The sequence below is a fragment of the Thrips palmi genome, unplaced genomic scaffold (genome assembly GCF_012932325.1).
Source record: "Thrips palmi isolate BJ-2018 unplaced genomic scaffold, TpBJ-2018v1 HiC_scaffold_16, whole genome shotgun sequence".
Taxonomy (NCBI): domain Eukaryota; kingdom Metazoa; phylum Arthropoda; class Insecta; order Thysanoptera; family Thripidae; genus Thrips; species Thrips palmi.
This window is the reverse complement of record NW_023144625.1, coordinates 2663560-2691095: the sequence shown is the minus strand read 5'-3', so window position 1 is coordinate 2691095 and position 27536 is coordinate 2663560. Positions and strand designations below refer to the sequence as shown.

The 27536-nt window shown below is 45.2% G+C and overlaps 2 protein-coding genes across 18 annotated transcripts; one reads left to right on the top strand and one right to left on the bottom strand.

Annotated features, from left to right (window-relative positions):
• Positions 1-19040, top strand: LOC117642011 (facilitated trehalose transporter Tret1-like). 17 transcript variants are annotated; one of them, XM_034379761.1, is made up of 7 exons: positions 8070-8215; positions 8292-8343; positions 9881-10121; positions 13624-13821; positions 14215-14421; positions 16989-17285; positions 18098-19040. In XM_034379761.1, the coding sequence occupies exons 1-7, from the start codon at positions 8209-8211 to the stop codon at positions 18584-18586; spliced, it is 1491 nt and encodes a 496-aa protein (XP_034235652.1). In that variant the 5' UTR covers positions 8070-8208; the 3' UTR covers positions 18587-19040. The 17 variants fall into 17 exon arrangements, with proteins under 17 accessions (XP_034235662.1, XP_034235665.1, XP_034235655.1 ...); XM_034379771.1 differs by lacking the exons at positions 8070-8215; positions 8292-8343 and adding an exon at positions 1-108; XM_034379774.1 differs by lacking the exons at positions 8070-8215; positions 8292-8343 and adding an exon at positions 7127-7147.
• On the bottom strand, positions 19032-27082 carry LOC117642010 (myrosinase 1-like; the record flags this gene model as incomplete). The annotated part of the gene is given in 8 exon segments (XM_034379757.1): positions 19032-20099; positions 20755-20861; positions 21507-21641; positions 22034-22194; positions 23650-23797; positions 24157-24254; positions 24947-25130; positions 26960-27082. Coding segments are annotated over 8 exon segments (1269 nt in total), but the record flags the coding sequence as incomplete, so codon positions are not given.
• Positions 27083-27536: the final 454 nt, after the last annotated feature.

Sequence of the window (27536 nt, the reverse complement as noted above, 5' to 3'; positions counted from 1 at the left end):
GTAGTACGGAAGGAGTACCTTATGAAACAAAAAAGGCATCCGAAAGAAGTACTGCCGTGCTACATTTCAGGACGTCTCTTTCGGGAGCACTTCGGGACGTCGGAAACGGTAGGTCTGTGAGAGGTCTTTCGGAGGTGTGGAGAACTAACGGAGGTGTGTGCCATATGGCAAATATGGGTATTTTCGGAATGAGGGCTAAGAGACAAATGAAACGGGCATATTCTAAGGACAGTTGGAGTAAAAAGTGTAAGGACTTTTGCATATTGTGAATAAAAGGGCGGGCCTAAGTCACGATGGTACATCGATAACTTTGCTTTACCCGCTCACGGGGTGTGTGATGCGAGCGGGCCGAAGGCCCGGGCCTTCGACCGGCCAAGTTGGGTCTGATGTGAGGGCCGAAGGTCCGAGGAAAGGCCGCCGGCAGGCCAAGCTGGGCCGGCCCCCTGTCGAACCGAGTTGCCAGCTCCGCTTCGCTGCGCCAACTCGGAAGGGCGGGCCCTAGCTTGTTACCTTTAAAATACATTTTAAGGACATATGCTCTGCAAGATGTTCTTCTTTGATGTTTTAAGCGCAAAATAAGCTTTGGCACGATTCTCTACGGCATAAACTTTCAGCGTTATTGCTGTTTCCCCTAAAACTGTTGATCTGGGCACCATGTGACACTACTGTCATTCGCTATGGGATTCCACGATTCACTCAGTTAAATGTGTTCAGCCCATGACATTTGTACACTAATAACTAAAACCTTCATTGCTCGGGAACCAAAGATGATAAATTGATAAACTCAACGGAAATAAAAAGCTGGAAGACTTCTTCATTCATTCTTTGAGTATAGATACACTGAATAGGATTTAAACACTGACAAAAGGCCACTGTCACATGGTGCACTAAGGCTGTCACATAGTGTACTACTTGGGGTACGAAGTGACACTTTAACTTGGCCCATTCAACTCGGGATAACTCAGCAACCAAAACAGATAAATTAGAAATCTCAACAGAAATTTTAAGGTGAAGAATCATTTTATTCACATGACTACTTATGGATGTAATATGATTGGTAGTATTGGGTTGACGGGCACTTAACAAAAACCGTCACATGGTACCCCACCTTCCCTTATGTTCTTGGCTCGCCACACACCAAAACTCAGCTTTCTATTTCAATCCATTCGGTCATATTAGCCAAAGAACACTTAAAAAACGGCAGAAAAAAGACAACTTTTAAAGCACTTTCATCTCTTTGTCAAGTTTCATGTCGTTTCCTATGTTTTTAAGGGGGGGACCCTGGTGAAACTTTAAAGTAGGCTTTAAAATAATCACAGAAAGTTGAAACTTTGCTTGATTGTTAGGTTCATTATGGTGAGTTCATAAAACAAAATTCAATCCAAAATGTTGAACGGTCTCTGAGAAAAGTGGCTTTTTAGTGTTTTTTAGAGCGTTGGGGAAAAATCTTCCTGTGTCTATCATTGAAACGGAAAGTCTTGAAATTTTTGTTGAGTTATCCTTAAGATGTATAGAAGAGATTCTAGTGACGGAATTTTCAATTTCAACTTCTGTCCTAAGATATCAATTTTCAAATTATAACATTTAAAAAAAGTGAATTTTTTGCCTTTTTTTTTAAACTTTTAGGTGTGTGTTAAAAAATGTAGGGCTGATATCAAGATTCCGTCACTAAAATTTGTCGATAATTCATCAATGAATAGAGTCCATGCAGGACGACTCATGTAGGTGTCAACCAGGAACGCAGGAAGTCTTTCTACGACAAAATTTTTTGTCGACTGAGCAAAGCTGTGAAGTTGAGCGTATAAGCCAACAACAACTGATCTCAATGTTATTTCTTTCCAAATGATGAAGGAACTACCCACATAGTTTAAAGGTGTTCAACCTGTTGAATCTGAAACCTTCTATGCACATTTTTATCTATGAACCTTGAAAATACTATTTTTGGCAATTTTGGTCGTTTTTTTCACCAGGGTCCCCCTTAAGGCTGCTGATGACGAAAATAGAACCCGACCCCCGACCCAAAGTTAAGTCCCATTAGTGTAAATTTTGATGACCAAATGCTAATTATTGAGGGGATCACGCCTATTTCTGGTCTGTCTCTCAAAGCAGCTGCCGAGGGCAGGCAAGCGCCGCAGGCGAAGGTAGGTGTATACGCCAGGCGTGGATTGTCGAAACTAGCGCAGCATCGCGAAGCCTGTTACGACAAGACGCGGTCTGGCGTTTACCTACCTTGAAAGACAAAGCTTTTTACGTCGTACAATCTGCGCTGACATGATTGTCTTGGATCAGCACTGACAGTTAGGGTTATTCTATTAGGAGGCATCTAATCTTAAGGATCCTTTTCTTGCAATATGACAGTCAAAATACAAAAAGTAAATTTGCTTGAAAACAAAAAAAAACATGCTCATTAAAACTAACTATTGGTAGAGGCAGTAATCACAATTATCAAGTACGTATTATATGTCAGTTTCTCCTGCAGTAGTCGCAGAACTCTTGGGGGGGGGCAGAGATCCCCAGCATGCAACAAATTTTGTCTTACTCATTTTCTTATTCCAGTCAAAAGAGGACCGGGCCGCCCAAGAAAGGTTGCGCCCCCTTCTAAGAAATCAGAACCCAGTGGAAGCAGGGCGGGTCCGTCTCAGCCGGAGGCTGCACAGAGCTACAATTTCATCTGCTCAATTTGTTGCCGACATGTCTTCTGTGAGCCTTGCATACTCCGCATAGTGGAGAAGGACTCCCCTTTTATGAAGTGTCTCATGTGTCGCCGGTATTTTGAAACGTGGGAAGAGTTCCTGTATCAGTAACGGTTGTAACAGTTGTATTTTTTAATTATTTGTAAATTTATACTCTTTATACTTATTGTATTTGTTAGAATTACGAATTTAAACTTTGTCTGACCTAGTTGGTTTAGCTCATGTAGCATGCATTTCTTAACTATTTCTTAACTTGACTGCTTAATTATCTATGTTTTTAGTCAAGTGTCAATACTCTTTATACTTATTGTATTTGTTAGAATTACAAATTTAAACTTTGTCTGACCTAGTTGGTTTAGCTCATGTAGCATGCATTTCTTAACTAATTCTTTACTTGACTGCTTAATTATCGCCATTACTCTTATTACTTATTGCATTTGTTAGAATTACAAATTTCAACTTTATCTTACATAGTTGGTTTAGCTCATCATGTAGCATGCATTTAACTATTTCTTTACATGACTGCGTAATTATCGTCAATACTCATAAGGGGGGACCCTGGTGAAAAAATGGCCAAAACTGTCAAAAGTTCGTGCATAGAAAGTTTCAGATTCAACAGGTTGAACACCTCTAAACTATGTGGGAAGTTCCTTTATCATTTAGAAAGAATTAACATTGAGATCAGTTGTCGTTGGCTTAAGGGAAGGTGGGGTACCATGTGACACGGCCACCATGTGACATTGGCTTTTTCTCCCAAACGGCTCGCTATCCAACTGCGGTAAGAAGACTCAAAGGAAGGTATCAAGAAGGGGCATCGACGTCGAACAGGCCGTGACTGTGCGTCGAACAGGGCGGAAAGTAGAGACACGAGAAATTTTTACCCCCCCAAAACAGGTTATTGGAATTTTTTTTTGTATTTCACGCCGCGTCCGCTTTTCACCTTTTAAACACACTTAAACGGCCTATGCCTTGCAGGATGTTCTCCTTTGATGTTTTAAGCGTAAAATAGGCTTGGGCTCGCTTCTCTATCGCAAGGGATAAGGGCGCAGTTGTCAATTCCTCGAAAGCCACCCCTTCGGTCACGATGTGACACTCGATGTGGGGCACGATGTGACACCTCTAATCCGCGATTTTCCTGTTTTCCCCAATAAGTCCTGCTTTTGTGTGTCGTAGGCGTGGGATATTACACTAACCCTTGTGTGAATGTGTTTGAGAGAGGTTAGGGGCAGTGGTGTTTTCCTAAAAAAATTATAGGCCATACGGTGTCAAGGGTTGCCTACTTTCCAGGCGCCATGTGTGGAATAAAACAGAGAGAAGTCAGGTCCGTCCTTCTTAACATGTCTTTTTTAGTCTGTGTGGCATTTGCGGAGTTGTGTTCCACTTACCACAATTTGGCATATGGCTGTATGTCTAAATGGCATAATTCAGGCCCATTTATATTAATGAATAGAAGGCAGCCTAGATTACTGACAAGCAGTCTAGTGCGAGTCGGGGTACATATTAAGTTCATTTAGTCGAGTGGAGCCTCAGTATTTGGGGATTTTCGAGGCGTGCGTATGCGACCGTATGGCCTGGAAAATTTTATAGGCCATACGGTCCCCCTCATTTCGTTAATAGGCCATACGGTGTATGGCCCCGTATGGCCCGGAAAACACCACTGGTTAGGGGTGGCTGGGCGTCTCTGGGGGCTCGAAGGCAAAGCCTAGCGCCGCCTGGTGGCCAGGTTTGGAACTACAAAGGAGTTGGCCTCGGCAGACGACACCCATGGCCGGGCGCGGGCCGGGCCGACCTGCAGACGGTACACTGAGAATGAATGGGTCACCATCATCCATTAAATGGGTGATGCAACTTCGTTGCCCAATTTTAGGTGACGAAAAAATCATCACCCGAAATTTGGTAACAGGCGTTCGGTCGCCCAAATTTGGGTAACGCCGTCGACGACGCCGTGAGGTCCCCGATGACGTCCTTCCGGGGCCAGCACGATGACCGGAGGCCTCAACGCCACATTGGGTCATCGTGGTGGCCCCGGAAGAACGTCATCGGGGACGTCACGGCGTCGTCGACGGCGTTACCCAAATTGGGGTGACGATTTTATGACTGCCCAAAATTTGGTCACCGCTGGCTCGTCACCCAAATTTGGGCGACGATGCGTGCGACAAAAATAAGTTGATTTTTTAAAATAAATTGTATTTTGATTAACATAGATGTGTTTCCTTGCTTTCCTAACCATTTTAGAAATACATCTACGAATATTTCCATTGAAAAACAGCAATTTTTACACATTAGTGTGAGGTGTCACATAGTGCCCAGGGGCTGTCACATGGTGAACTCAGTGGTACACCATGTGACATTTTACATGCACCCAATCAAACTGGGATACCTTCGCAACCAATCGAGGTAAAATGAAAAGCTCAACGGGACTTTGAAGCTAAGGGACCCCTCTTTGTCGGCACGAGCAGTATGGATCCGTACAATTGTTAGTTTCGTGTTGGCGGGCATCCGCCTAAAAGTGTCACATGGTACCCCACCTTCCCTTATACGCTCAACTTCACAGCTTTGCTCAGTCGACAAAAAATTTTGTCGTAGAAAGACTTCCTGCATTCCTGGTTGACACCTACATGAGTCGTCTTGCATGGACTCTATTCATTGATGACTTGTCGACAAATTTAAGTATTGGAATCTCGATATCAGCCCTACTTCTTTTTAGAAACACCTAAAGGTTTGAAAAAGAGGCAAAAAATTCACTTTTTTTAAATGTTAAAATTTGAAAATTCATATCATAGGACAGCAGTTGAAATTGAAAATTCCGTCACTAAAATCTCTTCTGTACATCTTTAGGATAACCCCAAAAAATTTTCAAGACTTTCCGTTCCAATGAAAGACACAGGAAGATTTTTCCCCAACGCTCTAAAAAACACTAAAAAGCCACTTTTCTCAGAGACCTTTCAACATTTTGGATTGAATTTTGTTTAGGGAACTCACCATAATGATCCTAATAACTAAGCAAAGTTTCAACTATCTGGGATTATTTTAAAGCCTACTTGAAAGTTTCACCAGGGTCCCCCCTTAATACTTCTTGGCGGAGCAATAGCGAAAGCCCGTTACTCCAGTGGGGTTGAAAAGTTTTGTCTGTCTGCGTGCGTGCGTGACTACTCCTCCTGAACGGCTCGGCCGATCTGGCTGAGATTTTTCAAGCTCATTTGGTGTGTTCTTGGCTCGGCACACGCGAAATTTTACTATCCTAGCTGAACTTGTTCAGTTTTTATAGCCGAAAAACACCTAAAAACGGCGAAAAATCAAGTTTTCTGCAGGTAGATCTCTTCTGTCTTGATAGAAGGGGGGCCTGAGCCCCTCATCCACGACAAATTAAAAAGTTACAAGGGTCAAGATCGTGTAATTTGTAGATAAAGCAACTCTATCTAGATTGAAGGGAGGTCTGGGGGGCGAAGACCCCCAGCATGCAATAACACTGCCAGAAAAAAAGTACGGAACATGTCTGGTCAATAATTTGCCAGGACCGTCCGTACTTAAGGGGGGACCCTGGTGAAACTTTCAAGTAGGCTTCAAAATAATCCCAGGAAGTTGCAACTTTGCTTAATTATGAGGTTCATTATGGTGAGTTCCCAAAACAAAATTCAATCCAAAATGTTGAACGGTCTCTGAGAAAAGTGGCTTTTTAGTGTTTTTTGGAGCGTTGGGGAAAAATCTTCATGCGTCTTTCATTGGGACGGAAAGTCTTGAAAATTTTTTTGGGTTATCCTAAAGATGTATTGAAGATATTTTAGTGACGGAATTTTCAAATTCAACTTCTGTCCTGAGATCTGAGTTTTCAAATTTTAACATTAAAAAAAAATTGATTTTTTTCCCTTTTTTCACACTTTTAGGTGTGTTTAAAAAAAAGTAGGGGTGATATCAAGATTCCGTCGCTAAAATTTGTCGACAAGTCATCAATGAATAGAGTCCATGCAAGACGGCTCATGTAGGTGTCAACCAGGAACGCAGGAAGTCTTTCTACGACAAAATTTTTTGTCGACTGAGCAAAGCTGAGAAGTTGAGCTTAGAAGCCAACGACAACTGATCTCAATGTTATTTCCTTCCAAATGATAAAGAAACTACCCAATTAGCTTAAAGGTGTTCAACCTGTTAAATCTGAAACCTTCTATACACATTTTTATCTATTAACTTTGAAAATACTATTTTTTGGAATTTTGGCGATTTTTTCACCAGGGTCCCCCCTTAACAACTACGGAACGTTCCGTACTTTTTTCCGTACCCATTTATATGGGTTCATGTGGAGCAAGTACGGAACGTTCCGTACTTTTCTCCGTACCTCCGTACTATATTTTTCTGTACCATTTCCGTACAAAAGTACGGAGTTTTTTACAGTTAAATTAGAAGTAACTGACGGTGGACAAGCATTGCCTGCCGAAGGCAGGCTAGCGCCGCAGGCGAAGGTAGGTACGCCAGGCGCGGATTGGAGGAACAGACATCGCGAAGCCTGTTACAAGACGCGGTCTGGCGTAAACGTACCTTTGTAAACCTACCCCACTGGAGTAACGGGCGCGCACACACACACATGCACACTTAAAAAAACTTTCCAAACCCACCCGAATAACAGGCTTCGCTATCGCTCAGCCAATAAAATTCTGTGAAGCCATCATGCAAATTTCATGGCAATGGACTTGTTAAAAAGTATAAACCTTGCATTAACGTGGAAGCTGTATTTCAGTGACATCATGATTCGCTGCTTTGGTCTGAAGAGAGCTAATGAGTACTTTTAGCTTCCTCTGAAACCTCTGAGCAGTTAGGATTGTCTTGGATCAGCACTGACAGCATTAGGATTATTCTATTAGGAGGCGTCGGATTGTGTCTCGGAAACAGTCTGCTGCAGTTCGGCCGACGCAGACATCAGCAAGACGAGAGCTGCACCCCCATCCCCTCCCCATGCCCCTCGCCCGACCCAGTACAGACGTTGTGAGTGGGGGTACCGTGCCGTGGAGTCCCTTCGCACTGCAAGCCGAAGCCAGTGAGCCGAGTGAGCCCGTCCGTGCCCGCACCAGTAGTGATTGGAATTGAGATCCGCGCGGGTGCGTTCTGCAGTATCTCAGTTCTTGACGACAGCATGGTATCGCGCGGACGCGAAGTTTTTATCGGCTCAACCTTCCTCAAGGATTGACTTCTCGCCCCTCGAGCCGCACGGCTACGTTTCTCTCAGGTGAGCGCCTCGTACTGCCGCCGTCGCCAGCTTGCTCAGCGATTTCCGTCTCATTATTGCAATAAAGCACGCGGCTTCATAGGCTTCCCGACATGCTGCGTCAGTTTAGACCATTGTCTCGCCTGGAATTTAAACACTGAATTACAAGATAGGTGTACGCCAGACCGTGTCTTGTCGGTAGAGGCTTCGCGTCAATCCAGGCCTGGCGTTTACACCTACCTTGGCCTGCGGCGTTTTCTGCTTGCCTTCGGCAAGCCGTCACAGCTATTGATGTTGAAGCAATGAGTAGCGCACTCCGTGATGAAGGGTTTGTGACGGGTTCATGATCGAAAATGCCTGTATTTGTCTTGCGACTTCAACTCATTGCAACGGAGGCCCGGCAGGAGCGAAACAAATCCGTGGCACCGATTGCCAAATGGTCGGGCTCCTACACTGGTAAAACTAAAGCGTAGCTGTAGTGGTTGTGACGATGTGTTGGAATGTGCAGGATTTTTGGCGTAATAGATGTGACACTCATGTCTACTTACACTGCAAAGTTAGCAGCAAAAGTACTTGCCACAAATTTGACAACCCGTCTTGAATGCCAAGAGTTGGCAAGCTTTGACCTGAAATCGTCACGAGCTTGTCAAATATTGGAAAGCTTGGCATGAATATACTCCCAAGGTTGCCAATTTTTGGCATTCAAAACGGTTTGCCAATTTTGTGGCAAGCAAACTTATAAGTGGCATACCACTGACTTAGCAGGGTACTCTACAAACTCAAGTGTGTACAGTACACTTCAACCTGAAGTGTACATGCATGTACGCTTTAACCTGGAGTGTACATGCATGTACACTTCAACCTGGAGTGTACATGCATTTACCCTTCAACCTGGAGTGTACTTGGCATGTACACTCCAGGTTGGCGTGTACTTGCCAAGTACATGCCAGGTGGCTCATGCCTGCAGGAGCAAGCAACAGTGTACCTGAAGGTATGCGCCACCTGGCGTGTACTTGGCAAGTACACGCCAACCTGGAGTGTACATGCCAAGTACACTCCAGGTTGAAGTGTACATGCATGTACACTTCAGGTTGAAGTGTACTATGTACACACTTGAGTTTGTAGAGTACAAGCTGTTTTGAGACTTGATTGTGAAATGCGTTGAAATTTCGTCCATTATTGATGTGGGAAGTTGTTCCCCGTCGGTGGTCGTTATCATGGCCCCTCCTGGTTCGCGACAGGGTGGGTTATGCAGCTGAGTCAGCGAGGCAGTCACGATGGAAACCAGAGCAGCGGAGGGATCCGAAGAAGGTCGGACGGCCTGCAGCTGAAATGCGACGCCGACATTCCGGTGTGGCAGACGGGAAGCCCTCACTGCGTGCACTGCTAAGCCGGTGGGAAGTTTGCTGGCCACAAAGTTGGCAAGCCGTTTTGAATGCCAAAAGTTGGCAAGCTTGGCCCGGAAACACCCCCCCCCCCCAGCTTGTCAAAATTTGGCCCAGCTTGCCAAAATTTGGCAAACTTTTGAAGATTTTCGTCCTAAGTTTGCCAAACTTGTGGCAAGCTAACTTACTACCGGCTTTGCAGTATGTTTTGCCTCCGACGGTCTTATCGCCGTGTCGCGGGGATGGACATCGTGCTGACTCTGTTTTTCAACAAATGTGATTCCAAAACTCGGTTTTATCTCAAAAATTTGAAGTAAACGTGTCGCAAATTGGATGACATCGAGTGTGCGCACCATCACTGAGAATGAAAGAGTCATGATCATGACTAAAATTTTGGGCGAGGAATTCTTTAGCACCCAAATTTGGGTGAGGAAGGTTTCCTCGCCCAATTTGGGTGAGGAAGGTTTCCTCACCCAAATTTGGGTCATAATACTACGGATCCATCTAGGTAGCCAGATTTGGGCGAGGAAACAATCCTCGCCCAAATTTGGGTGATAAAGTATACCTCACCCAAAATTGGGTATTAATCATGACTTTTTCATTCTCAGTGATTGCAGACTGCCAGGACCAACGAAGAGGACGTCCAGTGCAGCGATGGCCGCGGGCAAGGCGGTCTGGATGGCGCAGGCCCGGTCCACGGCGGGCTCCATGATGGTGGCGGCGTCGTGCGGCGTGGCGGTGGGCTGGGCGTCGTCGGCCGTCGTCAAGCTCCAGGACCGCACGGGCCCCTTCCAGCTCACCGACGACCAGGCCTCCTGGGTCGTCTCCCTGAACGACGTCGGCATCTTGGTGAGTGGCGCCCGCACGCGTCCGCAGGAGCCGTGGGACCAGATTGCCCCACGAATACTCAGCACACTGCTAGCCCATTTTGGACCAAGCTCACGCTCCTGGGCGTGGAACGCAGACGATTCCGTGTGGTCCACGCTTCATGCTTCCAACCACACTGCAAACCCAAGTGTGGGACAGGCATGCAGTCGACAACGTGGGAAAAACTGAGTCACCTCCTGACAGAAAAACGCATCTTCATAGGGAATCCCACGGTAGATACGCACTACAAGATCAAATGTGTGCTTAGTACACAGCTATGGGAGCGTACTTGCAAGCACACATCTATAGCTGTATGCTTGGACAAGCACACATCTATAGGTGTGTGCTTGGCAAGCACACAGCTACAGGTGTATGCTTGGCAAGTACACATCTATAGGTGTATGCTTGGCCAAGCACACTTTAATCCCACCCATTTAAAGGCATACTCCTACAGCTGTGTGCTTGGCCAAGCATACATCTATAGATGTGTGCTTGTCCAAGCATACATCTATAGATGTGTGCTTGTCCAAGCATACACCTATAGATGTGTACTTGGCAAGCATACACCTATAGATGTGTGCTTGCAAGTACGCTCCCACAGCTGTGTACTAAGCACACATTTGATCTTGTAGTGCGCTGTTGTGTATGAACACTACACAACTGTCGCACGTTTGTAAGCGTTGGAAAACGGTCTTACGTTTGCACGCTAATCTTCTTGCGTATACATGCATCAGTATTGAGGACATTTTTGTGCAAAGTAATAATGGATGGATTTTGCTTGTTATACAGATGATTTTATCTGTATTACAAACATTATCATCCGAACCTTGCGGACAATTTCGCTGAAATACGGTTGAAATCATGCCCTCTATAAACACAATCCATCCGTTATTACGTTTGCACAAAACTGCCCGTATTGCGGATATAGTGTGAGCGGAACGAGTCTTGAGTGTGTAAGCGTGGGAAAACTGTCCCACATTTGTCAGCGTGGGCACGAGTTGTCTCCGTCTCACGGTATCTATTGCATGCGCAGACGCACGCATTTCTCTCTCTCTCTCTCTCTCTCTCTCTCTCTCTCTCTCTCTCTCTCTCTCGTTTCAACGTGACACTGCAAATTGGATGGAAAGACTTCGCGCCAAAATATGGCGAGACATAAAAGTCTCGCCAAGTTTTGGTCAGACCTGAAAGTCTCGCCAAAATTTGGTCAGACAAAAAAGGGGAGCAGGACAACTCGTCCCGCGTCCCACTCGTCCCGGGCCTATCTCGACCCGGGGCATTTTTCGAACTCGTCCCGACGGGGCGGCCAACTCGTCCCGAACCATTATTGGTCCTAGTCCGGTCCAGCCAGGAGCCGTCCAGGCCGGTTACTAGTAACTAGTACATGCAGCACAGCGTGGTGAAGCTTAAATCACTACGGAGTTGCATAGCTTTTGCGCCAGGACTGAACACGCACAAAGACAGAAGTGCTCCAGGGCCCAACAATATCAGCTTTCGGGCTAGAGGCGCTCTTTCAGCCTTTCTGGCACATTAAGGTGCCGAAAGTGGATGATTCGATAAGATATTTGTTTGAGAAACTTGTAGGAATGCGAAACTGTAATACTGAAAATAAAAGCTTCAACTCAGTGGCCGCATAGTGGGTTTCAAGTTAAGAATCAGGAAGATTCCTAAAAGCAGATTTATTTTTGGCGCACCCTAGCAAACATATGTTTTTGTTGGTACGACGCGAAGCAGCTATTCATAGGACCCATCGAAAAATACGGCCAATTTCAATTAATAACAATCACTCATAATATATAATTATTGGGACGATTTAGGACGGGGACCACTTGGGTTGGAACGGGATAACCCCGGGACGTATTGTGCCAGGTACGAGTCGGTCGGGACGAGTTGTCCTAGACCACTCTCCGACACTCCACGGACATTTTTTTCAGTAATCCTACAGTTTAATTATTTTTTCTGCAATTATAGTCCTTTTGATTGTAAGTACAGAAAAAATAATCAGCAACCTTACAGAAAAGTGGTCTGTTGATAATATTTTCTGCAACTACAGTTATGATCAAGCAGAAAAAAATTACTGTTCCATTCTAGTAAAAATGATCTATAAATGTAGGCAAAATGTTCTCTACATACAGATAATATGTACAAGAATTAACAGAAAAGATTTTAAAGAGTCAGAATAACTTTTTGGATGTTTCCGCTAAAAGTCACAATTCAACCATCTCTTAAAAGCCGCTTACATTGAGTCCTTTCTTGACTTGTCGCAGCTAAGAATGTTTTGTAGGATCATTTTGACTAAGCGCATTACCTTCCACTCAGCTTTGTTTGAACGGAGAAAAATTTCACTGAAAATATTTACTGAAGATCACAAAGTAGTCATCGACAAATTGTTTATGAGCACAAACTTTATCTTCTACATTTGCAGAAAATAAATTCTTTGATTATAAACAAATTTGTCATCATATTTCTACTGACATTGTAAATTTTCTGTAAGTAAGTAAAAGATTGTCTATAATTACCAAATTTGTTACCGCTAATTTATCTGTATCTCATGTAAAATTTATTCGATATGTTATTGAAAATATTTACTATATCATAGTAACGCTCTAAAATCAGTAAGCCGTAGAGTAAATTTTCTACAATATAGAAAAAATAATCAGTGAAGGTCTGAGAGTGGCCCCAAAAAAGTCCCGCCACAAAACGGTCAGACACAAAAGTCTTACCCCAAAATGGCGAGACTTTTGTGTCTGACCGCCACCTGAAGGCCGTATTGCGCCGGACAGTTACGGCCTAAAGGCCGTGGTCAGACACAAAAGTCTCGCCATTTTGGGGTAAGACTTTTGTGTCTGACCGCACTGAGAATGAATTGGTCACCACCATCACCCTTTAAGTGGGTGATGCAACTTCGTTGCCCAAATTTTGGTGACGAAAAATTCATCACCAGAAATTGGGTAACAGGCGTTTGGTCGCCCAAATTTGGGTAACGCCGTCGGCGACGCCGTGAGGTTCCCGATGGCGTCCTTCCGGGGCCACCACGATGACCGGAGGCCTCAACGCCAAATTGGGTCATCGTGGTGGCCCCGTAGAGCGTCATCGGGGACCTTACGGCGTCGCCGACGGTGTTACCCAAATTTGGGCGACGATTTTATGACTGCCCAAAATTTGGTCACCGCGGGCTCGTCACCCAAATTTGGGCAACGGTGCGTGCGTTACCCAATGAAAGGGCGATGGTGGTGACTCTTTCATTCTCAGTGCGTTTTGTGGCGAGACTTTTTTGTCTGACCAAATTTTGGCGAGACTTTCAGGTCTGACCAAAACTTGGCGAGACTTTTATGTCTTGCCTCTGGTGTCGCGAGAAGTCTCACCTCTGGATTTGTAGTGGATGTCACGTGTTTCTATGTGATGTCTTTCTTGTTTCAACGCGATGTCACGCTCCGGGAATGAGAGAGAATGCATCCGTTGCACGACTTGAGTCTCCCTGTTGCAGCTGGGCTCGTTGCTGTCCGGACTGTGCTTCAGCGTGCTGGGCCGGCGAGCCACGCTGCTGCTGTGCCCCCTGCTGCTCCTGGGCTGGGCCGCCCTCACCTTCGCGGCCACGGCCCCGGCCTTCTTGTACGTGGCGCGGCTGCTGAGCGGGGCCGGCATGGCCGTGCACTTCGTCTACGGCAACGTGTACCTCGCCGAGGTACTCATGGGGGCAACTTCTGAAAATGCGGCGGTTTCCACGGACAATCTCACTGATTTCAAATTTAGTCGCACTATCAAAATTTATTGGAAATAAGTAGGTTAGGCCCTTTACCTCAGAGGCAGCCAGAAAGCAGCACTTTTCCCTTGTAGGTAGACAGCTTTTGTGCCCCCCTCCCCCTTTTTCATGCACACACAAATTGAATGTGTTCAGTGAACCCTTCTTAAACTAAGTGTTTTATGTTGGATCGCGCAGAGTTATTCAAGCTGAGATTCCTTGCAGGTTAACGGGTTACGCAACAATACTATGTCAAGACTTGCATTGTCCATTTTTCAAGATATGTCGGGTACTTTTAACTGGACTGCCTTCTCAGTGACGTGTGCTCTTGTTGAGGTGTCGGTGCGCTCGAGCCGCGGCCTTCTGTCGCTGCTGACGTCGCTGTTCGCCATGGCGGGCACGCTGCTGCAGTTCTGCGTCGGACCCTACGTGTCATACCGGACGCAGGCCTGGCTGGGCGCGCTGCCCGCCGCCGCGGCCCTCGTCTTGCTGCTGCTGTTTACCGTCGAGTCCCCGTACTACCTCGCCATGCGTGACCGCCCGGTAAGCACGTTCCTGGCCAGTGGCGGGTCACACTAAAGTCCTTACGGATACCGTGTTTGTAGGTTACGGCTAGTTTTGTGCAGCCATATTAGGGATGGAATTTCGTTTGTATTACATTGAGATTTGTCACAGACGCACTGCCCAGGTCACACTGGTCAATGCCTCTGCGATGCGCCACGCACCGCTGCAGCGCTCAGCGCGCTAGCCGCCGTGCTATGTGACGCGCGTGCGCAGAGAACATGGGCCGCGTCGCCCCGTGTTAAATGCCAGCTAACCAACACGACTGGCAGATAGGTTGCCTAGTAATCAGGCGTGAGCCCGCGTGAAAGATTCCAAACGCTTTGGGTATAGCACGTACCTATAGTGCAATGCACTGAGATACCGCACCATAAGTGCAATACCACAGCCATATTGCACCTTACGTGCAATGCTTCGCGAAAATGCCCTATGCTAATGCATGAAAATGGGAAGGCCGAGAGGAAGGCGTTGCACTTCGTGTGCAAATGGAAAAGCATGGCACCAATTGACGCTATATTCATTGCGTTTCGATTTTCAGTGTGCGTATGTTTTTGCTCATAATTCAAAGGTTTTGATGTCTGTCAGTTACAAGAAAATTATTTGTAAATAACGGACACGAAAACCTTGTATTACGCACAAAATGTCATGGGACTTTTTTGTCCCACGATTTATGCAATTTCAAGCACATCCCACGCTGATACAATTTTGTTCCCGCCTGGCGACACATTTTGTACGACGCCTGCTGCAAATTGTACTTTCACTGGACAATTTGTCCCGCCCGGCGGACACAAAATTGCATCACCACCGGATGTGCTTAAAATTGCATCATTCATGGGACAAAAAAAGGCTCATGACGTTTAGTGTGTATACGGACATGAAAACCTTGTATTGCGGACAAAAACATCCGTATCACAAATGAAATTCGATCCGTAATGTAGCTAGCTGCACAAAACTATCCGTAACCTGCCAACTCGGTATCCGTAAAGATTCAAGTCTGCAGACCGGGCCTTGGGCAGTGGGTTAGGAGACCGGCGGATGCGGCTAAAATTCTAGACGTATTTCGAGCCTCTGAGCCGATGAAAAGGACTCCAACCGGACGCGTCTAGAATATTGGTCGCGCTTCACACTAATGTTTTTGAACAGATTTTGAACGAGACGTCTCAGTTTTTTGTGCAGAACTTTTGGTACGAATTCGTTCGCGAATTGGTACAAAATCTTGCGAATGTTTTCGTGTAAATTTGTACGCAGAATCACACAGGTTCGTGCGAAACTTGTGTAGAAATTTGTACGAAAAGCACATATGCGCAAAGACTGGTAGTTAACGAATGTAACGCCATATTCACTATAAACCTAACTGTCTACTAAGTACACACTTACAAATGCATGCTTGCAAGTACACACTTACAAACGCATGCTTGACGCAGTAAAACTCCATGCGTCACGTATACGTTTGTAAGCGTGTACTTGCAATCATGCATTTGTAAGTGTGTACTTGCAAGCATGCATTTGTAAGAGTGTACTTGGCCAAGCATGCGTTTGTGAGTGTGTACTTCAGAGCATGCATTTGTAAGTGTGTACTAAGTAGACAGTTAGGTTTGCAGTGTTCGTTCGAATGTGAATTTTGTCTCGTTCCGTGTGAATATAATGTCACATTCGTTTGAATGTTGATCCACGTTTAAACGAATGTGACAGCCTACTTAGACGGCCGAGTCACGTTCAAACGAATGTGACATCATATTCAAACGAACGTGACAAAATTCACACTGCAACGAATACGCTGAGATTCCAAACGCTACGCGTATTGCACGTATGGTGCAATGCAGCTGAGATATACCGCACCATACGTGCAATGCATCCTTAAAATGCCCTATGCATGGGAATGGGAAGGCACTGCACTTCATGTGCAATACAAAAGCATTGCACCAATTAACGCCATATTCATAGCGTTTGGATTCTCAGTGTATGACGTCACATTCGTTGGCTACTAGTGAAATTGTGAGAGACCACGGACCTTGGAACTTCGTGAGTATACACACTAAATGTCATGGGACTTTTTTTGTCCCACGATTTATGCAATTTTAAGCACATCCGACGCTGATACAATTTTGTTCCCGTCTGGTGACACATTTTGACCGGCGCCTGCTGCAACTTGTACTTTCACTAGACAATTTGTCCCGCCTGGCGGACACAAAATTGCATCACCACCGGATGTGCTTAAAATTGCATCATTCGTGGGACAAAAAAAGTCCCATGACATTTAGTCGAGGGGTGAATCACTCAGCGTTCTGGTGTACACATGAGTACATGAGTACGGGTGAGTACACCTTGCTTCACTCATAAATTTCACAATTTTGAACGTTGTGAGGCTTTATTTAGCGTTTTTAACGGCACTCAACGTTAAATCGGTCGAAAAACTAGTACATTTTCCCCTTTTTAAACTTGTGAGTACACTGAGTACGGGCAAATTTGTACACATGAGTACACTAGTCATTCACCCCTCGCATTTAGTGTGTAAATCCGTCTCTCCTTGACCCAAACCGCGTGTGCAGGACGAGATGCTGGCCGCCCTGGCCCGCCTCCGCGGCTGCAGCGTGGAGTCGGACGCGCTGAGGGACGAGGCCCACGAGATCGAGCGCACGGTGGAGCGGCAGCGGTCGGCCGGCTCGCTGTTGGCCGCGCTGTGTAGCCCGGCGTCTCGGCGCGCCGCCTCGGTGGGCGTGGTGGTGCAGGCCACGGCACCCCTCTTCGGCGAGTCCGTGCTCATGGCCTACGCACAGAAGATCTTCATCATCAGCGGCTCGCCCCTCGGCGACGCCCAGTCGGCCATCGTGCTCTACGTTGCGCAGGTTCGGTCGGTGGGACTGCACTCTCAGTCGAGGAACGTGACATCACGTTGAAACGAACGTGAAAAAATGTCACGTTCGTTTGAATGTGAACAAGCTGATTTTTGGCCAATTCACACCCAATCGAATGTGACACAATGCTCAAATGAAAGTGACATTTTGTCACGTTTGTTTCAACGTGATGTCACGTTCCTGGAATGAGAGTGTGACAATGAAAGTCTTGAATAATACCCAATTCTAGCGTAAAAATTTAAATTACATTACACTTTTGAAAATGTTTACAATTATTACTAACGATTTTTTGGCAATACGAGGGGTCCTATTCAAAAGACCTTATCCGGGTGTTCCCCCCAAGAGAATCTTAATTTGAAACGCAAGTGAATTTCACCAAGTGTGGTCATTTGAGACGGATACGAGAGGAAGCGAAACACCTTTCTACATGCATTTTTAATTTATTTGATCTTTCATCTCAAAGTTTATCACAAATTATTTTGATTTTTAACTGCATCAATGATCAAACTGTGTGAAATTTGCCTGCGTTGTAGTTAAGAATATTCAGGGGGGAATGCCCTGATAAGATCTTTTGAATAGGACCCGTCAAACAATCACCAAGTGTGGTCATTTGAGACGGATACGAGAGGAAGCGAAACACCTTTCTACATGCATTTTTAATTTATTTGATCTTTCATCTCAAAGTTTATCACAAAAAGTCCAAAAAGTCAAAAAAAGTCCCATGACGTTTAGCGTGTACGTAGGAACATAATCGACCATAAACTGAGTTCCGTGTTATAGCACTGTACTGTTCGTGTCCCCAGGCGTCGGCGTGCCTGGCGTGCACGGCACTGGTGGACCGCTGGGGCCGCCGCACGCTGCTGTCCGTGTCCTGCCTGGGCAACTGCATCGGCATGGCGGTGCTGAGCGCCTACCTGGGCGCCTCGCCCGACCGGCAGGGGCCGCTGCAGTGGATCCCCCTGGCCAGCCTGCTGCTGTTCGTCGTGTCGTGCAGCCTGGGCGCCAACCCCGTGCCCGGCCTGCTGCTGGCCGAACTGCTGCCGCAGCGCGCCAAGCCGCTCATGGCGCCGCTGTCCATGATGCTGTTCTCCGTGACGGCCTTCGCCGTGTCCAAGTCCTTCCTGGCGCTCGGCGAGGCGGCCGGCATGTTCGCCCCCTTCGCCGTGTTCGCCGCGTGGAACGCCCTGGCCGTCGCCTTCACCCGCCTCTTCGTGCCCGAGACCAAGAACAAGAGCCTGGCCGAGGTGTACGGCATGCTGAGCGGCAGGGAGGAGGCGCCGAAACAAAACTAAGGCTCCTTGAATTTCAAGGCGTCACTTTTGACGTGCCAAAGGTTGCCGACTGATGGAAAGACTGCTTCGGCAATAGGTGTTGACGCCTGGTTCTCACTCTGCGTTTAAGACGGTTGTGGTCCAGAATCAGTTTTCTGTCCGGCTTTCAGCGTTGTGGGTTCAGGAAGGCTTGGAGTTGAAGGGGAGGACTATCGGGGACCACGTGAGTATGAACGTACTCTGAGTGTTAATTTTGTCTCACTTGCTCGCTGCAAGATCCAATCAATGATAGCGTTTCGATATTTTACGTCCTACATTCATGAAAAGAAGTAACTGCTGTCATTTGAAACCTGTGCCACATTGATTTTTGTGTCGATAGATTAAGTATGCTGTGGTCACACTTGAACGTGTGATTATCCTATTTCTACTGTTCATTGTATCCTTTTGTATCAAATTAATTAAAAGGTTTAAAAAAAAAGAACTGTCTTATATTTATTTATGAATTGTTTTCTCTACATTTCATACTCTACAGTTGAACAAGTTTGGCGCTCGCCCTGGTCTGCGAACGAAAGTATTAACATTCAGACATAGCCAGGTCTCAATTTCAGGTTGCGGCTGCAAATTGTAATTCCCAATGCACTTCCTCAGCTGTTAATGGGGTCTCAGTAGAAGTTCCTCTTTCTCGAAGCGTGGGTGTGTCCGTCAGGTGCGCTACTTGGGGAACCTTAAGAAGACCCGTTGCGGTACCTTTGTGCAAGATTTTAACCATTATTTTCATGTTTATTTTCAGATTACGTAACTACTAAATATTAATTTGAGCTGCATCATTTCTCTCAAACAATTTCCAGATGAAAGTTCCCATTCTGACCTTACTCATATTACATTGTCTGAAACGCAAGTTTCATTCGGGACAGCTACTAAAAGGAATCGTGAGGTTATTCACACAAACCTTAGTGCTTGCAGAAATGTTTTCCGCTTACTCTCTTTCTTATCCGGTCCCAATGGTTAAACTAGACGAAATAAGCTAACGTTTAGGATAAGGTTCTTTCTACGGAGAGGATCAGTATGAATCTTTAATCCGGACACGAGAAGATTAGATCTTTTGAATAGGAACCCGAGGGTGCAAACATGCATCGAGATGCATGACTTGTTAACCTACATCTCATTTGGAGCAACCTTTCGGTTTGAATTTTTCGCTCAAAGGGCGTCTGCAAAAGGAAGCTAGCACCCTAGCAGAGAGAGAAGAGTTGCAACTAACACCAATGTCATCACGCCGCCGATGGAGGCAGACGAATTGGGAAGTGCATCAGTAGCCGAGCGCGCGGTGCTAGTCGCAGCTCGAGTTGCAGACGTGTTCGGGCGCGCGGTGGTCGCAGGGCGCGCGGTGCTGGTTGGGTCGTCGGGAAAGACGATGTCGCCGTCCCTCGGGACCTTCCGCGTCGCAATCAAGCGCTGGTAGAATTTGGCAGACATCTTTTGTGTGCGCGGCCGATTTGGGTCTTCGAAATCGACGTGGTAGATGCCGAACTTATGGCTGCGATGAAAAAAAAGAAAGACTCGTTATTGACTTTCAGGCAAATGGTATGGTGTTAACATTGTGTCAGTAGCACCTCTAGTAACTTGTGCAACAATAATACGTACGTTTCACTTTGGTGGCTCTTATTTACATATTTGTAAGTACTAATTGACAAAAACTATTTCCTAAATAATCTACGCTGTTAATTGTTCGTATCTAAGAAGAAATTACTACATATGATTGTTGTAGGCAATAGTACCTGATAACCGACAATAAGTCAGTAAGAGGCTGAGAGTGTGTCGTCCAAATCTGCCCTCAGATGGATCGTGGTCGTGGCTCGGCCCCTACACTCTCAGACTCCGACTGAGTTTTTCTTCTATAACGCATGGACGCTTGTGCACATTTATGAGAAGATTAACTTTTCTAATTGTGCTCGAAATGCTACATTTCGTCTTCACAGATGAACAGCTAACGCTATATTAACGTGCAAAGCAGTTTTATTGAACATTATTTAAATGTCAATTGAAGGATGAGAGGCGAGTGCACCCATATCGCACGTTTAACCTTATTTTTAAGTGACGTTCAGGGATTTGTTCGCGGTGTTCCTGATCCAACCAAAACAACTCGAAGCCGAATTCAGGGAAAACGCCAGGACGTTCCATTTGCCACTTACGCATAGCCGTAGAACCACTCGTAGTTATCCATGAGGCTCCAGGCAGTGTATCCGAACACGTTGCATTTGTCTTCCGTCATGGCCTTCAGTAGCTCGAGAATGTATAACTGAAACGCAGAAAGGGGAGTTAAGCGAAGTCCTTGACGACTTTTGAAGATGAGAAGGTCTGATTCCGGCGTGCTGGTGCTCTAGGACATCCATCCCATATGGACTGATTGGGGGCTGTAAGACTACCGAACAACTCTCAATTGTTGCGAAGAATGAGAAATTAACTTGATGGTAAGACAAACTGGCAGTTCGCAATTCTGCGACCAATGTGTTCCCAATACAAACAGGTTGTTCGCAAATTGCTAAGCATTTGTTTGCAAGTTGCTAACCACTGATTTCTATACGGTTGCGTTCTTTGCCTTGCGAAGAAGTCAGATTCTTCGCAAGCTTACAAGCACATCGGTTATGACGACGAATCATAGAAAGCCAGCATTCGTTTCAACGTTATTTCAAGGAATTGCACCCCGCTGATTTGATTTGGATTTTTTTCTTCTCAAATGTTGCGATATTGGAGTTAAGAGTTAAGAGTTGCGACCTTATCAGTGATTTTAACCGCATTTCTTGCACGGCAAAATTGGTTTCTGGTTTTCTCACGTAGCCTATAGGAAAAACGGCGATTTCCAGAGAGTTCGAGGCGAGGGGAAGAAAACCAGGAACCTTTATTGCCGTGAGCATTCAGCAGCCTCCCTCTGAAATCGACTCACTCTGTAATATCTGACGCGGTTAACGTCCTTCAGCTGTCCGCTGTCCGGGTACCCGTTCTCTGTGATAATGACGTTAGGGTTGTCGTACTCGGTCCTGATCCAGTTCAGTAGCTTCCTCAAACCCGTGGGTACCACCTGCACACAATGGTTTCGTGAAACTAAATACATAATGGTTGGAAAACTAACTGAAGACAAATCCTTTGTGGAAATCAACGAAAAACCTGACCCTTAATTAACGATGGCAGGGTAGGCCCATAAGGGTCGAACTTCACTTTTAATGTTCCCTGATGAAATTTGAGATGAAATTTACAGTGAATTCGGTGCTGACATTAGATGAAGCAAACTTTCCATGATAGGAATCTAGGTTTGGATTATCCTTTTCAGGGACAAAGAAAACCTTAACACTTCACGATGAAAATCTACCTTGTTATTATGCTCACGCCTTTTCCTTTGTAAGAGGGGCAAATTACAACATTTCTAAAAAAAATCACATTTAAGTTGGTGTCCTACTTTTGATGAAAACGTACATAGTGCCACGGTGCAATGGTTGCTTCCCAGCTGGGGTCACGCGATGTGACGATTGCCGCGTCACTGGCCCGCGTGCCCACTTCAGGCTGGGGATCGGAGGGCTGCAGCTGCGCCACCACTGTCGATGTGTACGAGTTCACTCCGCAGAAGTCAGCACTACCTGCAGAAGAGCACGAGCCAAAGAAAAAATGAATCTTCAGAATTAACAAAGGCTATTTGAACTTCTCCTTTCGGATGGATCTTTCTTCATGTACACACTAAATGTCAAGGGACTGTTTTCGCCCCATGAATGATGCAATTTTAAGCACATCCGACCTGGATACAATTTAGTGCGCTCCTGGTGGGTGACACATTTCCTCCGACGACTGGTGCAAATTGTACTTTCATTAGGCAATTTGTTCCGCCTGGCGTCCACAAAGTTGAACTATTGTCGGATGTGCTAACACACTAAATGTTTATGTAGAATTTTGTACGTCGTGATGCACGATTTTAAACCTGCGTGACGAATTGCATAAAATTGTGCAGAAATTCGCAATTTATGCATTTTTACGCATAATATTACGCCTATTCCCCGCATGCACAAAATCGTGAAGTGGCACGTACTAAATTCTACATAAACATTTACTCTACAAACCGAAGTGTGTACTCAGTATGCGTCTACAGATGCCTACTTGCAAGTACACGTCTACAGATGCATACTTAGCTGAGTACACGTCTGCAGATGCATACGCTCAGCAGGCGCGGATCCCGGGGGTGGGGGGGGGGATGGGGGCGTCACCCCTCCTGAAGGTGGCGAAGCCGCCTGAAAGGTAGGCAACAAGTCGCACATTACCCCTGTAGGTAGGCAACTTTAGCTACTTCCCCCCTCCCCCCCGAACCCGTCTCTGGACCCGCCCTTGACGCTCAGCTGAGTACACATCTGCAGATGCATACCTAACTCATCCAAGAATGCATCTGTAGATGTGTCCTCAGCTAAGTATGCATCTGTAGCGGTGTGTCCTTGCAAGTTGACGCCTCCTAAAAGATTAATCCTAACTGTCAATGCTGATCCAAGACAACCCTAACTGTCAGCGCAGATTGTACGACTTAAAAAGCTATTTCTTAATAAATTCTGTGACACCAACATGCTGCTTCAAATTTCTTGGCAACGGACTTGTTAAAAAGTATAAACCTTGCATATAAACGTGGAAACTGTATTTCAGTGATATCATGATTTGGTGCTTTGGACTGAAGAGAGCTAATGAGCAGTTATAGCGTCCTCTGGAACCTCTGAGCAGTTAGGATTGTCTTGGATCAGCACTGACAGTTAGGATTATTCTATTAGGGGGCGTCGAAGTATGCATCTGTAGACGCATACTGAGTACACACTTCAGTTTGCAGAGTAGTGTGTAAAATTGCATCATTCGTAGGACTAATGTGTGATATTCGCACGTAACAGCGTATGTATCTACCGTGGGATTCCCTATGAAGATACGTTGTTCTGTCAGTTGAGCACTCAAATAAGTCCCGTGACATTTAGTGTGCACCTTAAGCACCTTTTTTCCGGAAGTGCCCCTGTTAATTCCCAATTAATTTCTTTCTCTTGCTGCTCTTTTATTTTTACTCGCGTGCATACCTTTAATCATTTCAATTTCTTCTGCGGTAAACTTGGGCAACCTAGATCTCGCAAGCCCTTGCTTTGTACTTGCAGCGTCGATGTAGTCGATCATGTCCTGCGGATAGTTCCCTTCCTTGCTGAAAACAGGGTGCGTGAACCAGCCCCACTGTAAGCAACGGAAAGAAAGGGAACGACTCAATAAATTGGTTGGTACGGAAATGAGAACACTGCTGCGCTCCTGGACTGTGAAAATTTGTTGTCACTTTATGACAAAATCGTGGATGATATTTTCATCACTTTCAACTAATGACGGCCTCATCACAAATTTATGACATTTCCATCAAAAGCTCCTATACTTATTTATTGCATGGGCGTGACAACAATCTCATCAATTCTTTTGATGACACTCTCGTCAGGAAAATTAGCCTTGAAAGTGTCATCAAGTGACGAGTCAAATTTTCACAGTGTGGAGCGCCTTTATGCGTGGAGTTAATGCTTGTAGACTCGACAATAGATGCAACTCACGTTGAACTGCATCCAGCGCTGCGCGGCCGCGACGTCGTCTGCGTTGTTGGGGTCTTTGGGCCAAAAGTAGTCGGAGTTCGCTGCGAATCCAACCTTTCCTGAGAGAATGGGCAAAAGCATTAATCAGGTTGCATTCTGTGCCGCACTTAATCAGCGCTAAACCTCATGAGTCTTCCTACGAATTCCGTCAGCCCTTTCGAACTCATTGGCCACCCGCATGAATTTCCAGCCATACTTTTCTCATAACAGTAAAATATTTTTCTGGGTTGGACCTAGTTATTGAAGCCATGCATCAATTTTCAAATGTATTTTAAATGAAAATTAAATTGAAGGTGGTCACAAAGTCGAAGTGTGCTGTTGCCGTTAATTTTAAAAGTATGTACTCGGTGCACACTTCTTTCAGTGTGGTAATATTCTCAAGAGTGTCGATGACTATTGAACACCCATTTTGCAAACAAACTTGATTCAACAGATTTTTTTTCTTTTTTTCTGCTTGAAGATTTAAACAATCATTACCTATCGTCAATCCCTTTTCATCTCTTTTGCGCGACAGTTCAATTATGCTCTGGAAATAGCACGAAGTCTCGCCGGTACATTTTCCTTGCCCGCTTGCCGCACTGTAGCCCTACTCAGGCAGAAGGCACACAATTATTCCTCCATGTGCCCGCTTGAGTGCTGAGTGTACTGAGAGCACACTTTTAATGCACTGTGCACCCCAAGCAAGGACAGGGAGTGGTTTCTTGCTGCCTTCTCTTTAGGTGTGCGCTCATTGTCTCCTCCTCAGGCTCACCTTGTTGGCTCTGTTTGTACTTGGTTTCGTACAGCCGATAGGCTCTGGCGTGCGCCTTGAGGGAGTTGTGCGCGCAGAGGTAGTCGCCTCTTCCTTCTGCCAGGACGACCGGAGCCTTTCCTCCGTTGCCGTAGCCCTCCACGCACGTTGTCCATGGCTCGTTCAGCGTAAGCCACCACTTCACCTGCACCGTAGAACAGAAGAACCTCAGTTGCTTTGTGCGTACAGTACAAACCTAACTGTCTACTTAGTACACACTTACAGATGCATGCTTTCAAGCAGGGATCCTTAACATACCTCATAAGGGCATCATAACGTTATGATAAGAGTTAAAGTTAGTACCCTTTACTTCTAACATCACTGTTAAAAAAGTTATGAATTTTCAAAGCAATTTTGATGACAATTTTCCGAACACGGATATGAATTTTACAAACATTGCAATTTTCATAACTTGATGCGAAAATTCGGAACAATTTCGTAAAATTGACAATTGTTGGTAATTTTCAAACCATGTTCTGAAAATTGCGAATCTTAAGTGTTGATTTTGAGCTCACAATAGTAATTTTCCGAATCCGATTGTAAATTTCATAACTGGCTCAAGAGGCCTGGCCAAGGGGCGCTGGTAGAGTCATCAGGTAGCTGACCCTCCGCCTCCCGTGAGACGTGGTAGCACAGCGGTAAAGAGCGTGCACCACAAGTCAAAGATCCCGGGTTCGAAACCCGCTGATCAAAAGTAGAATCGGTTCAATAAATGGCATAAGGCCGCATCGGTGTTCACATGAACAATTAGTTGTCCTTTTGTTTAACTGCCCTAAAATGACCTCGCAAACGCGAATATTAATTTCATAACATGATATGAATTTTCATATCGTGATTGTAAAACAATTTACAATCATTTGTGATTTTAATTTTCATAACAATTGTTTGTGAAAAAAAAATGCCAACCAATGTTATGAAAATTACAACTGATTTTTTTAACAGTGATCTTTTCAAAAGGGTAGGTTATTTTTTTATGTCTCGAATTTGTGTGAATATACTTTTGCAAGTACTTTCATAAGTCCGTACCCTTAACCTTTAGCGAACATTGTCTTATGTTACGTTATGAAAGCAGTGTTAGTTAAACGTTAAGTTAAGTTAAGGATCCCTGCTTAGTACACACTTACAAATGCATGCTTGGCCAAGCGTTTACTGACAGGCACGCAGCAAGTGTCTACATGGCAAGTAAGCTCTAATTGGGGGACACACTGCCCCATTAAAGAGGTGTAGACATGACATGTAATCTCTTTTGACATGACAGAACTAGACAATAATTACCGTCAACCTCCAGGTTGACTCTCCCGAAGAGCCAACCATGTGCACTCTTTAGTTTGCAGAGTGAGTAAATGAGCACAAACTATCATTATGCATGCAACTGCAATCGTTAGTAATCAATATGAACTTCGCCAATAACAGCAGAAGATGACGATAAGATAATGGTAGGTTTTGAAAAAGCGATCGGGACACTGATATTTCTATTGTAAGTATGACACAATAAGCAGCGTGACAAAGGCAAATGCCTTTCGATCACTACAAATTATCTCATCTGTGACGGTAGCAATGAAATATTATCAGGTTTAAAATGCGATAAATTCCCTACACTAAAGCCGGTGTTGGCCCAAATCATCACATTTATCGTGCGTTTGTGTGAGAACACACGTAAATGCTGAATGTTTATTGCACTTAAAATGCGCTTTATGGCACTGATGGTGCGACCAAAATTGTATTTTATAGGAGTTCGTGATTACACTCACAATGACAGTGTAAAGAGTAGTTGGGGTAACGCCAGACAAGAAGAAGAAAGGAAGAACAATGCTTCAAGAACATGGCCGCCAGGAGCTTTGTCGGCTGCTAGGCCTAATCAGGAGCCTCCGGCAGCCTGTTCTTGAAGCATTTCTCCCTTTGCCCTTGTCCGGCGTGAGCTGAACTTTACTATTCTTTACACATGGGAAAGGTTTGCTTTCATGCACAACGTACCCTATCTCCGAACGTTTGGAAAACAAAATCAGCATAGTCTTGGAAGAAATCCACAATAATGTCATTGGTGAAGCCACCCAGGTCTTGCAGGGGTTGAGGCAAGTCCCAATGGAAGATGGTAACCTGACAACATAACAGAGGGGAGATGAAAAGTAAGGGAGCGGTGTAGGAGCATGTGACCTATCAGCCGTGTCTGCATCTAATGTTCTACATTCGAAAAAAGTCTACAAAGCTTTGGCTTAGTAACTACGAAGAAAATGAAGGTTTAATTGAATAGATTCGCATTATGAAAAAATGCTTCACACTCTCAGAGCCATGTGGACTCTTTTCTCGTGTCTATTAAAGTTTTTTGAGCAAACGTAAAATGTTCTATTTTCTCTCACTGAGCACGATTTTGATCGTTTTAAAGATAAGATTGTCGATAGATCCTGTAGAAATTAAAAGGACGTTGCAAGACAAAAAGACAGGTTTGATAGACTAAATTCCCTATAAAATGAACAAAATCATGCAAAGTTGAGGAGAAAATCGTACATATTACGTTTACACAAATAACTATTTGGCAAGAGATAACAGCTTA